The following is a 12,547-nucleotide window of genomic DNA, read 5'->3' as shown; positions in this document are numbered from 1 at the left end:
TCTCTACTCAATGTAGGTGAAAATAAAAACAATTCAATATGCTAACTGACCCTTTTTTTGAAAGATAGGGTATTCAGATCCAATTCCATCATCGTAGGAGTTCGCTTCACTGCTGGATCAAACCCCAACTAGGATGGATGGCGATAAATTGTGATGGCTCTATTGCTTGGATGCATGGTGATTATGGTTCTATTGGTAGAATTTTCACTGGTCAAGTCATTTTGCAGCAGTCGGTGGAAGTCCTATTGCAAACGTTTTGAGAATGGAATTAAAGGCAATAATATGTGGGTTAGCACATGCTCACCAACATGGTGCGATTAAAATCCAGGTGTGGTCTGATTCCTAACTTGCAGTCCACAATGTCACTGGCAGGTTAAGTGCCCCTTGGGCAATGCTGGACCTCGTGGAAGATATTGCCAATCTTCAATCGACATTCCAACACTATGTTGTCCTTCATCATGTGCGTGAAAAAAACCATTGTGCTTACTTCCTCACCAACTTTGCAAAATTCTCTCCTGAGATAAGCCTAAGCCCTACCGCCCTCCCCCATAGGCTAGGTGAGCTCACTCAGTCTGACGCTAAGGGGAAATGGTATCTCATAATACAATATTTCCTCTTTTTATTTCTCAGTTCAATATAAAAGCACCCTTTCCCAAAAATAAAAAATACAAAATACAAAATAAGGAACAAACTAACTCAATATCATCAGATTAGACCCATTAAAAGTTAATTTAATAGGTATCTCAATATCATAGATTTAATGTTTTTTATGGTATATGTAATAATTCTCAAAAAAGTGAAAATTAAAATAAATTGATTAATTAATCATGATGATTATTATTTTTTTGTAAGTTTCATGATTCATTTTTATTCCAGTAGTAATTCTATCTCGAGTAGTGATTTCATTAAAATTCAATGGCAAAATAATAATAATATACATGCATTGAGAATAAAATAACTTTAGTTTCAATGCATTTCCTTTGCAGATAATAATCATTTTTTTAATAATATTTAACAAATTTCATTCGGTTGAAAAACAGTATTATAAATATTATATATTCTATTGATGTGCCATTCTATAAAATGTCAAAACATATAATAGTAAAAAGTATTCGTAATATAAATTGTCAATAGGGATTATCTAATATTATAGCTTAATTACATTATTTTGTGGCTAATTGACTTTATTTTTCAATAATATATTATTACTCTCTGTTTTCTTCCTTCATGTATTTTTGGCATAATATTGCTTTAAAAGCAAAATGTAACATTAAATGCTTTGATCCATTTTTTTTTCTTGAGGAAGGAGGAGTGCACAATTGATTTTCTAAAGGTTGGTCTCTCTAACTCTTCTTCCTCTTTGTAAGAGAACTACTTAAATTTAGTTGTTTTGATTCTTTCTCTTTTAATGTTGATGAACCAACAACAAATACTCAAGTGTAGATTGTGCTTTGCAAATTTTATGTCTAAGTGTAAGAATTTCATAATTAAGAGTTTCAATATCAAACAATCAAACCCAAGTAGAGGTCTATGTTTTCCTCATATTTATCTATTACACATTAGAAAGAGACCTACTGAGGGTTTCATTTTTCATTCATTTTATCAAAATTCAGAAGTAGGGTCTTCGGCTTGATGATATGTGGTGAAGACGAGAGAAAAGCACAGAGACTTTTTCCTAACACATAAGGAACATCATTCAAGACATCCAAGCTCTATCATTGCAGTTTGATGTCGTTTCCTTCAAATATGTCAATAGAGAGTGTAATGCTGTAGCATATTCTCTTGCTTGCAAGGTTGTGTCCAAGGTGTGTTGGACTCTTAGGCTTGTTTTATTTTTATGGTTTCATGATATCTGTATTTTTGATGCCATGCATGGAGCACGCTTAAATATATAGCCCTCTTTGTACCAAGAAAAAAAAAAAAATCCGAACCCTATAACTTTTTGGGTAAACCCTACCTCCAAGATTCGGAGAATATGTACACATTTTTATTTCCACATCAATATTAGGTCCCAAAGTGACATGGAAATTGCTTGTTAATATGCATGACTGTTAAGTTGAGATTTCGGACTGTCAGATCCGAAATCTTGCTCAAATTGAATCTTGAACATTGAATTTTAATGGTCTAGATCAAAATTTCGACCAAAATTTCAATCTGACAGCCCATAGTGTGTGGTTTGATTTAACGCGCAGTATCCAAACACGCCCCGCCACGCTGAACTTAACGACGTGCATGACTATTTTCTGGTAAGATTGTAAGAATCTTTATTCTATTAAGTGGGGTCCACGACATTTCCATCATTTTGTAATTTTGTTTGGTTTGGGTTTGGATTTACATGTCGACCGTTTATGGGTTTTGGACCGTGGAACCACGCGCGATGTTTTGCCGTTATTTTCTGCGCCACTTTTAACGGATCCTTACATCGTTTTTTTGGTAAGAAAAATAATAAAAAAGAAAAGCGTATATTTTGGTAAATACGAAACTTTCTGTAACCTCTCATTTTCCCAAAAGAGTCAAGATATTCCAATAATTTGATCCGTAAATGAAAATTGGTAAAACAGATCAATGCAGCCACGTTCCTCTTCCGTAGCTTCTGCTTTCGGATTGGAAATGGTGAGAATCCTCGTTTCGTTCTTCTGACAGGTAGATTCTTGTATTCTTTTTTCACTTGCAATGAATTATTAGAGAAAAAGAAAAACGAATTTCTTTTCCATCTTTCTGACGATCTTGTACAGTAGAAACCAGAAGATCAAAGCACATTGTTTTGGTTTTCATCTCAATCTCTATACAGTAACTTTAGGTTTTCTGGTGCGGAAATTTGTGCTCTTAAAGAATTAGAAAAGATATTAATTTAATGATTTGGACAGGAAATCGAAGAGTCAAAAGATGTTTACGTTTCCGTGGTCAAAACTATCAAGGTTTTAACGATCTTTGATCTGTTTCCCTTTTCTTTTCTTTTTTTAAAGATTTTGTCAGTCACACGGAAGGTGTAAATGTAAGTTTCACGAGGAATTTTTACAGTATTGATCAATGCCAGCTTGGAATCTCAGGAAGGTCTCGACATTTTTGAACTGGTGGTGTGGCCAAGATTATAAAGAGTTCGCATTGGCAAATCATTTCTAATACGGAGATCTGTGATTGTTTGTTTTGATTGAGAAACTCCAGCTGCGGCATTGTCTTGCAAATGTGGCCTGAGAAAGTTATATAAATGAACTCGTCTTTTGCAGATTTGAGACATTAGAATTGAAGACTGCATAGATTTTTGATCGGTTATCAGTATTCAACCTGTGATCTTTGTACCTATTTTAGAGTTGAAAATTTGCGTTTCTTTGGGTTGTTTCAACTCGAATCTGGATACAGTTCGTGTCATGTTTATTAGGAAGTTTCACTTTCGGAATCTCCGAATTTGAAGTTTCTCCTCAGAGCGTGAGTGGTGGCTAATCTTAGGCGGTTCGCTTCGCAGCTGAGCTATAGCAGCAAAACGCGAGTTCAAGAAGAGAGATTCTGGATGCTGACGTCCGGTAGTGAAACGGAGGTTTAGGTGTCATACAGTCGAGGCTTTTACAGGGGAGCTTGTAACTCTGGTATTTCGACTTCTGAACCGCTTTCAATCCGTAGATTTAACCATTTTTTTCGTCAATTGGTTCTTCCTGACCATAAGAGAATCCTGTTAATTTTCTTGCTGCACTGACGCAACGGTTACATAAGCAACAGCATTGCTCCTAATCGAACAATCTATTTCCATTCTGTGGATAATTTTTTTCCTTTTTGTAATTACTTGGTCTTTTTTATTTTGGTTGCGGAAGGGGAATTGTGCCGATCCAACTGTAAAGTTGTGGTTCACGCCTCGATAGTGAGAAGCGGGTCTAATGAGTTTTCATTTAATGTTGAATGTTAAGGATTGTGCTTCTTTTTAGAATTTCTCATTGTGATTGGTTTGTATTTAAATCTTTGCCGATCTGGAATTTTCCTTTGCAGGTTGGTCACTAGTGGTTGGGAGCAATTAAACTGCAGGAAAGATGAGGGGTGCTGTTCTTGTAGCTATTGCTGCTGCGATTGGGAATCTGTTGCAGGGGTGGGATAATGCAACGATTGCAGGTGAATGTCTGTCACTTATGTTATTTCTTTGTTCTGAAAATACATGTTTATTAGGTTTGTCAAATTCAGAAGCCAGGAAGATAGAACCGTGGGACTGTAGATCTTCATTGCTTAATACATATACATACTGAAGAAGAAGGAAAAAAACAATTGAAAAACTTGAAAGGGCCTTATCTGGCAGACAGTTGTTCAAAATAGTTGAGTCTTCTTTACAGGATTTAAGGATTGTAGACTTAACTCTACCTTGTCATTGAAACTGTTATCTGTTCTGGCGAAGAAAGTTTTTATGTTTTCTGCCTGATTCTTCATTTTCTTCAATAACTATCCTTCCCTTTATGGAACACAATGTACAAGTGGAAGTAAGACATTTAACTAAATTAAAATTTGATATCTACAGGTGCTGTTCTTTACATAAAGGAGGAATTTCATTTGGAAACTCAGCCAACAATGGAAGGGCTGATTGTAGCTATGTCACTTATTGGAGCTACAGTTATCACAACATGCTCTGGACCCATATCAGATATGCTTGGCCGGCGTCCAATGTTGATTATCTCATCGATGTTCTATTTTGTTAGTGGTCTCGTAATGTTATGGTCTCCAAATGTTTATATCCTTCTCTTGGCAAGACTTTTGGATGGATTTGGGATTGGTCTCGCTGTTACTCTCGTTCCTGTTTATATATCTGAGACAGCCCCACCGGAAATAAGGGGAATGCTAAACACCCTTCCACAGTTCACTGGTTCTGGTGGAATGTTCCTGTCATACTGTATGGTTTTTGGGATGTCACTGATGCAAGCACCAAGCTGGAGGTTGATGCTTGGTGTTCTTTCCATTCCATCTCTTGCTTATTTTGTGTTGACAATATTTTTCTTGCCTGAATCACCACGGTGGCTTGTCAGTAAGGGGCGGATGGTTGAGGCTAAACAAGTATTGCAGAGGTTACGTGGAAGGGAAGATGTCGCAGGTTTGTTCTTAAGAGCTCTTTCCAAGTAATTATTGAAATACTTCCTGTATTATGCTACACAACTTAACTTCTTTGCAATCTGCTGTGGGGAAATTTAAAATAAGATGATCAATTACTTCCACTTATTAGTTAATGAAGGAAAAACATTAATAAGAGTTCCATAAATGATTTCATAGCTCAGTTATTGACCCTATATAAAGAGCATATGAGTAAGATTGTTTGTAAGTTGAAACTTCTGGGGTTTGTATATATACTCTAAGCATTATTCAAAAAATGACATTTAAAGTAACTATAAGAAATTGCTCTAGTACTTTTCCCTCTTTGTTGCTTCTTTCCAATACTGATGTGTTGACATTTGTGAAAACCATGAATCACTAAAATCGGTTCTACTTTAATTATGTATATACAAGAAAATACTGCCACTAGTAATGGCCCACTCTTTATTTTTGTAATCTGGTAACACAGGTACCTTAACCGAGAAAGTTCTAGTAATAATATACTAGAAGTTGTATTGTGGGGAGCCTTGTGTACTATGATGGCCTTTTTTCTTTTTCCTAATATTTTCACATAAAGATCTCTTTTAATGATTTGATCATAAGAATGCAATGGCATCAATTAGAATGTCAATTGCCCCTCCCCTGAACCCCCAATTGCATATTTATTATGATTTTCAAAAGTCACAAATCCTAGATAGGTGTATTTTTCCAGTTTACCGATATGATTTTTCAGAGGGTGTGTAAAAGGTGGATATATCTCTGATCTAAGTTTGGTGCTACAGATTTGGGGTTCTTTATCATCACGTCTCAAAATTTCCCTTAGACCTGTGTCACCTGAAATTAATCTGTCCTCTTATAGCCATCCATCAAGTCCTATGCTGGTGTAAGGATGGCAGTCGTCCATGGGATCTGAACTTCTGTTCCTCGAGGCAGTACTCTGATGTACATTTTCCTGTTGTATTTTATATGGTTGAGACATGGGAGGTATATAATCTTAAAATTTGGGCTCTTTTGAAGGGATTGGTCATTGTGTGTGGAATATCGATCTGCTTGGTTTTTCTTATTTAAACTTTAGGGGAGGAAGTAGTCTCTTCAACCCTACGAAGTTCTATTGAGAAAGATAAGTTCCATATGACCTCTCTCAGGATTTTTGTTCTATTTTTTATTTTCAGTTGAAGTTTAGAATGCTTAAGGAGAGGGGTTTAAAGGTTTTGTTGAGGTTTTCTTTTCCTTTCCCTCTCCCCCTTTTTCTAACAACAACAGCAACTCAGCCTTATCCCAACTAAGTGGGGTTGGCCACCTCCTCTTTTTTTTTTTTTTTTTTTTAATTGTGACAATATCTTTTACCCACTTCTAGTAGTGGATGTATTAGAAAAATCCGTGCAGTTTTGAACTTGATGATGTCGACTTTTATATGGATGCCACCAAAGTGATTTTCTAGTTGTAGATATTACTTTTGGAACAGCTGATGTTAATTTATAGTTCAATGTAGCTCTATAACCCTGTATTGAAAATCTCAGTAAACTTTCTATGCTGTATGCTGATGCGACATAAACATGATTAACAACTTACCGCAAGGATTAGAGTGATTCTTTGTGTGGGATCCTCACCTGAAACTGACAGCTGAAGATAGAGAAGAACTGTGATTATAATGAGTCAATCTTTGTTCTACAAATACTTGTCTGAACATTTTTTTCTCTATCTGTATGTTATGATTTATCAACCATGTTTTCACCTCCATCCTAAAATCATAAACCTGGTTCTTGTTCTATTCATAGAGGTTTTAATATTTGTATTCTTCTACCATAACAAATTTGATGACTGCTGGTACTGGACATTACTGAAGCCTCTTGCGTCTACAGGTGAGATGGCTTTGCTGGTTGAAGGTCTTGGAGTTGGAGGTGAAACTTCAATAGAAGAGTATATAATAGGCCCAGCCAATGATCTAACAGATGAACATGACCCAATGGCTGCCAAGGACCAGATCAAGCTGTATGGTCCCGAAGAGGGTCTTTCTTGGGTTGCCCGTCCCGTTACTGGGCAGAGTAGTCTTGGTCTTGTGTCACGCCATGGGAGCATGGAGAACCAGAATGTTCCCCTTATGGACCCTCTAGTCACCCTCTTTGGTAGTGTCCACGAGAAGCTTCCAGAGACGGGAAGCATGAGAAGCATGCTTTTTCCGAACTTTGGTAGCATGTTCAGTGTTGCAGAGCATCAGCATGGCAAAAATGAACCATGGGATGAGGAGAACGGGCAGAGGGATGGTGAGGATTATGCATCTGATGCTGGTGGTGGTGATTCTGATGACAATTTGAATAGCCCATTGCTCTCACGTCAGGCAACAAGCATGGAAGGCAAAGACATGGTGCCACCTCTTCCAGCCCATGGTAGCAATTTAAACATGAGACGCAACAGCAGTCTCTTCCAAGGAAATTCTGGGGAGGCAGTCAGCAGTATGGGTATTGGTGGTGGTTGGCAGTTGGCATGGAAATGGTCTGAGAAAGAAGGTGCAGATGGAAAGAAGGAAGGAGGATTCAAGAGGATTTACTTACATGAGGAGGGCATCCCTGGCTCCCGGCGTGGCTCTCTTGTCTCACTTCCTGGTGGTGATATTCCTGAAGGTGGTGAATACATTCATGCCGCTGCTTTAGTAAGCCAGTCTGCTCTCTACCCCAAGGATCTTGCAGAGCACCATCCAGTTGGACCTTCCATGGTTCACCCATCTGAGACTGCTGCACAAGGGCCAAGATGGGGTGATCTTTTTGAGCCAGGAGTCAAACATGCATTGATTGTTGGCATAGGGATGCAAATACTTCAACAGGTAAGAAACAATTTCTAATGTAGTATTTGGCTGTCATTTGCTTCTGAATGTTGCGTTAAAAACTCATATGGTGAATCAGTTCAACTTTTTCCAACTTATGAAATGTTCAGTAGTGGATGTGAGGTGTAGGACATTTTCTGTCTCATTTGTTCAAATACACATTTTAATTCAGGGCTGATAGAAGAACTAACATGATGTACATCCATCACTAGCTCCCCCCACCCCCCCTCCCAAAAAAAAAAAAAAAAACCTTTATTCCTTTCTTGTTGCTTTGATGAGTGATGGTCAGGTAGCTTCTGCATGTAACTTTGTTGACATTGGCATAATGGGGTTCCATTCATCATACTATTGGTTACACCTTGGAGAAATGTCTTCCCATTCCATGATGTATCCTAAACCTAAATTTTAGGCACCACCTCTTTGATACCCTTAGTAATTTATTTTATTTTGAAACTTGAAGTTTGTGTCTAACTTAATAAACTTCTGTGTTTGTTTATCAATTCATGGTTCTTTTTCCTCCAAATGTTCAAAGATTTTACCATCTTTTTCCCCGTAAAATTTTCATGGTTAAAAATAATGTAGTAGTCTTCTACTCTAGTTCAGGGTTTTGATTTGGTGATAAAAACAGTTTTACTTTTGCAACAAATTGAAGGCAACCAATTCAGTTTGACATACCGCCTGAACTCCAAATATTATTTCACAAGTCTTCTATTTTTCCACCTGTTGTTTTTTCTTACATTGCGTTACTAAATGTGGTCCAGAAGGAGTTGGGTCTATAAAAGTGGGTTCTTTTTATTTGGGTTGTCGGTAGGAGAGTTTCCTTATTTTTCTTGTGCTGGCTTGTTTTCTGACAAAGATTTTATGCATTTTTTCTTGTGTATACAGTTTGCAGGCATAAATGGGGTCCTGTACTACACTCCCCAGATTCTTGAGCAGGCTGGTGTTGAAGTTTTACTTTCAAACATGGGCCTCAGTTCTGCCTCTGCATCTCTACTAATTAGTGCTCTTACAACCCTCCTGATGCTTCCTAGTATAGGTGTTGCCATGAGGCTTGTGGACCTCGCTGGAAGAAGGTAAACCAGTCCTCCCCATCCTCCCTCCTCCCATGACTAGAGCTGCAATTTACTTTTGATATACAAGACATTGTCAAATTTTTTTGGGTGTTTCATAGTGTACTAGTTTAATTGGCAGATTAAAATTCTGCCACTAAACAGTGTGCTGAGAATTTGAGATGGCCCATTTTAGGCTTTGAGCACTAGCCTTCAATTTGGGTGTTTCATAGTGAGTTTAGTTGGCAGATTAAAATTCTGCCACTAAACAGTATGCTGAGATGGCCCATTTTAGGCTTTGAGCACTAGCCTTCAAGACTATTAACTCCTCAGTGAGTTGAAGATCTAAGTAGGGTTATTTTCTTCGAACTTTGAGATCTGTGGTGATTAAAATCATTTACTCAAGTTATGATTGATATAAAACCCTTTTTCCTATATACTTATTTTGAATACATGCTTCCTTTTAATACCTTTGACTTGTGCCACTATCTTGGAGAACTGGGTCTTCTTTGTGATTACTGATTGACTCTGTTTGTTTTTTGGGCCTGGGAGGGGGGGGGGGTGATCTCTTATGCTCTTTTGTTCATAACAGAATATTCATTCTAGCCTGAGTCTGCGTTGGATTACACAGGCAGGATTCATGCTATAAAGTGGCTGACCCTTTATTGGTACGGGCCCCACTTCATGGCTAGGAGGATCCCTGCCTTGTGTCATCCGTTGCATGATATGTGCTTCAGAAAGCAGTGCTTCACCTTTTATAACTTTGTATTAATGATATCGGTAGTAATGATCTCCTTTTCCAACTTTTGTAGCCTTGTCTTTAAACTTTAGTGCTTTATACATGTGTCCATATTTGGAGTTTTGACTCCTGAATTAAACTCTCCTGTGCAAAGAGTGATGCCAGATATTACTGGAATTGATTATTATATTGAAAATTTTGGCTTTTGGTTGTTGAACATTAAGCATTTATGACGATGGTGTACCTAAAATTGTACCAGTGTGTTACTTGTGTAGTAAAAATTTTAATGATAATATGTGGTACCAAGGTAGATATGGTCATGAATTATACCATAGAGAGTTTATTATACTTCCTCATCACATATAGTATTTCTTCCCCTTAAAAGATATCATATGCTGCTATATAGTGCATACAATGTCTTGTCCTCTAATTTATCCTTATTGCAGGGCACTGCTTCTGACCACAATTCCCGTATTGATAGTGTCACTCATCATTCTTGTCATTGGCAACACTGTGAGTATGGGTACTGTTATCCATGCTGTAATTTCAACTATCAGTGTTGTTGTCTACTTCTGCTGCTTTGTCATGGCATTTGGACCTATTCCCAACATCCTCTGCTCGGAGATCTTCCCCACCCGAGTACGTGGGCTATGCATTGCTGTATGTGCACTGACATTTTGGATATGTGACATCATTGTTACCTACTCACTCCCAATCATGCTCACCTCCATTGGGCTTGCGGGTGTCTTTGGTATCTATGCTGTTGTATGTTGTGTCGCTTGGCTGTTTGTCTTCTTGAAAGTTCCAGAAACCAAGGGCATGCCCCTTGAGGTTATCACAGAATTCTTTGCTGTTGGTGCAAAACAGGCTGCTGCCAAGATTGAGTAGTAGTTTAGTGGTCAGGAGAAGGTGCCATTTTTCAGCATTCTGAGGTGCCAAAGTTGTTATCCTGCTGCCAGCTGCAGATTGCCTGTGCTGTTTGGATTTTAAGATGATAAGATGGTTGGTTGGTTGTGGTGGTGATTATCTTTAAGAAGAAGAGGTAAGCATCAAATGGATGGGGGAGTTGGGTAAATGAAGTAATTAGTGTCTTCAAAGTTTGTTTGTGTTCTTCCCTCCTCTTCCACGAGTTTTGAGAGCAAGATACTTTGATTTCTTTCTCCGGCATCACAAATTTTTTCCCCCTATTTGTTATTTCTGGGTTGAAGCTATATTTGATTTGTGTATATGCATGTAAATGAGAGTGCAGCATTTGTGGTCTCAACACAAATTTCTTTTGAAGAATATAACATCTAAAATAAAAGCTGCCAATAATTGTGGGAAGAAATTCTTTTAATTCTCTTATATTTTGCTTTTGTCAAAGGAATGCCATGGAGTGACGGCTATGAAATCTGTTAGCTATTAATCTCTCTAGGGAAGAAAGAACTATTACCATCAAGCAGTTCAGTTAGCTGCTTTGATTCTTTTTTTTTTTTTTTTTGGTAGAGTACTGGTGGCTATAAATGTTTGCTTGCAAATCCCAGAGCTTCAGTGACCTCCCTCATTCCTCTTGCCTGTATACCAACAGTAGTTGGCTTGGAAGTTTTGGCAATGCATTTTAAACCAACCCTTTCCCTCTAAAAGGTTGTCTGAGTGGATGCTTACAGAAGGATGATTTGAGGATTTGGAATTAGATCACCGATCATTGTCCAACAGATCAGAACTGGATGATCTCAAATTCCAACTCTGGGTGGTTCTAACTGATTGGAAATCCATGTAGGCTACTCCCTCTCACTTTTTCCATGCAAATAAGTGGTTTTATGGTAACCTTTTTCATTCGTCTCCTGTTTTTAGGTAAGAAACAGTTTTTCTTGTTTCTAAGCATTTCATGGTTTCTGATTGCTGAAATCTTGTATGGCTGTATTGGAAAAAACGTTTTTTATTTTTTTATTTTGAGAAATACTAATTTGGCGTTTCTCAAACTGAACTCAAAAGATGTCAAAGCACTGGTTGGTTTCAATATGTACTGTTTCTGTTCCAAATTAATTAGAAAACAAAAAAAAAAACAAAAAAAAAACGAGAACGCTGTCATACAGTGATACAACTAAGCTTCTTTCATGTGGGAACCTTATACACATTTAAGTGAGAGGTGGCGTGAGGATTAGATTTATTTTCCTTATAAAATGAATTAATTGGAATATTTTCATTTCACATCTACATGATGATGTCATTTTAAAATTGTGCTTTATATTATTTTTATACTTGTAAATAATTTTTGTGAATGTAACACAAAACACTTGACTAACCAACTAAAACAGAAACTCATATGTAGATGGAGTAAAGATCATTTTGGGAATTAAAAAAAAAAAAGAAGATAATTTTTTATGGCTACTTGCAGCATGGGTTGCCAAGGGTCCACCTCTGCTTGCTCTTACCCCTGCGTACTGGTTTTTACTCTGGGTCTGGTGGAGGTGTTGGTGTAAAGTGTGAACGGGTCACTCGGGTTCTCTCTCGCCATATCACTAGGGGTTCTGGGGGTGTAGGTATTTGGAAGGTTTCTGACTCATCCATTGCAAAAGATTGTTCTGAAGATCTTCAAGTCTTCGTTAGCGTGCAAGATATAACCTTCGAATTTCCATTCGTATTCGTTTAAGGGTTTCCAAATTCAAAATTTTTCAGATAATTTCTTATCAATTAAATAATATCCGATTAAAAATTTATCTAATAAGAGTAATATACATATAATTTTTTTTTTAATGTTTATGTTTTAAATTGTACCTCATCAAGTGAGATTTTGACCGTCACTAAAGTTGAACCTATTAACCCTAATTAATAGGTTTAACTCACCCTGAATCTCATCAATTATTTGTAGCCAATTGGCCAAACTATGAAAAAACTGTT

General features: G+C 37.3%; 1 protein-coding gene across 2 annotated transcripts; it reads left to right on the top strand.

Moving 5' to 3' along the window:
- The first annotated feature begins 2,527 nt into the window (after positions 1-2,527).
- LOC149014998 (monosaccharide-sensing protein 2-like) lies at positions 2,528-11,044 on the top strand. 2 transcript variants are annotated; one of them, XM_089156063.1, is made up of 6 exons: positions 2,528-2,643; positions 3,979-4,098; positions 4,496-5,062; positions 6,921-7,879; positions 8,765-8,952; positions 10,114-11,044. In XM_089156063.1, the coding sequence occupies exons 2-6, from the start codon at positions 4,020-4,022 to the stop codon at positions 10,553-10,555; spliced, it is 2,235 nt and encodes a 744-aa protein (XP_089012189.1). In that variant the 5' UTR covers positions 2,528-2,643; positions 3,979-4,019; the 3' UTR covers positions 10,556-11,044. The 2 variants fall into 2 exon arrangements, with proteins under 2 accessions (XP_089012189.1, XP_089012188.1); XM_089156062.1 differs by lacking the exon at positions 2,528-2,643 and adding an exon at positions 2,679-3,584.
- Positions 11,045-12,547: the final 1,503 nt, after the last annotated feature.

This window comes from Hakea prostrata, chromosome 5 (assembly GCF_041222555.1).
Source record: "Hakea prostrata isolate BN-2017 chromosome 5, UWA_Hpros_2, whole genome shotgun sequence".
NCBI lineage: Eukaryota > Viridiplantae > Streptophyta > Magnoliopsida > Proteales > Proteaceae > Hakea > Hakea prostrata.
Note: the sequence above shows the minus strand (reverse complement) of the source record. Positions and strands in the feature narration are given on the sequence as shown.

What these genes read in the sequence shown, in the direction of transcription:
- LOC149014998 (XM_089156063.1), top strand. Translation starts at nt 4,020, where the DNA reads ATGAGGGGTGCTGTTCTTGTAGCTATTGCTGCTGCGATTGGGAATCTG. An exon ending in TGGAAGGGAAGATGTCGCAG is followed by an intron (nt 5,063 to 6,920) that starts GTTTGTTCTTAA and finishes TTGCGTCTACAG; the next exon opens with GTGAGATGGCTTTGCTGGTT. An exon ending in GTGGACCTCGCTGGAAGAAG is followed by an intron (nt 8,953 to 10,113) that starts GTAAACCAGTCC and finishes TCCTTATTGCAG; the next exon opens with GGCACTGCTTCTGACCACAA.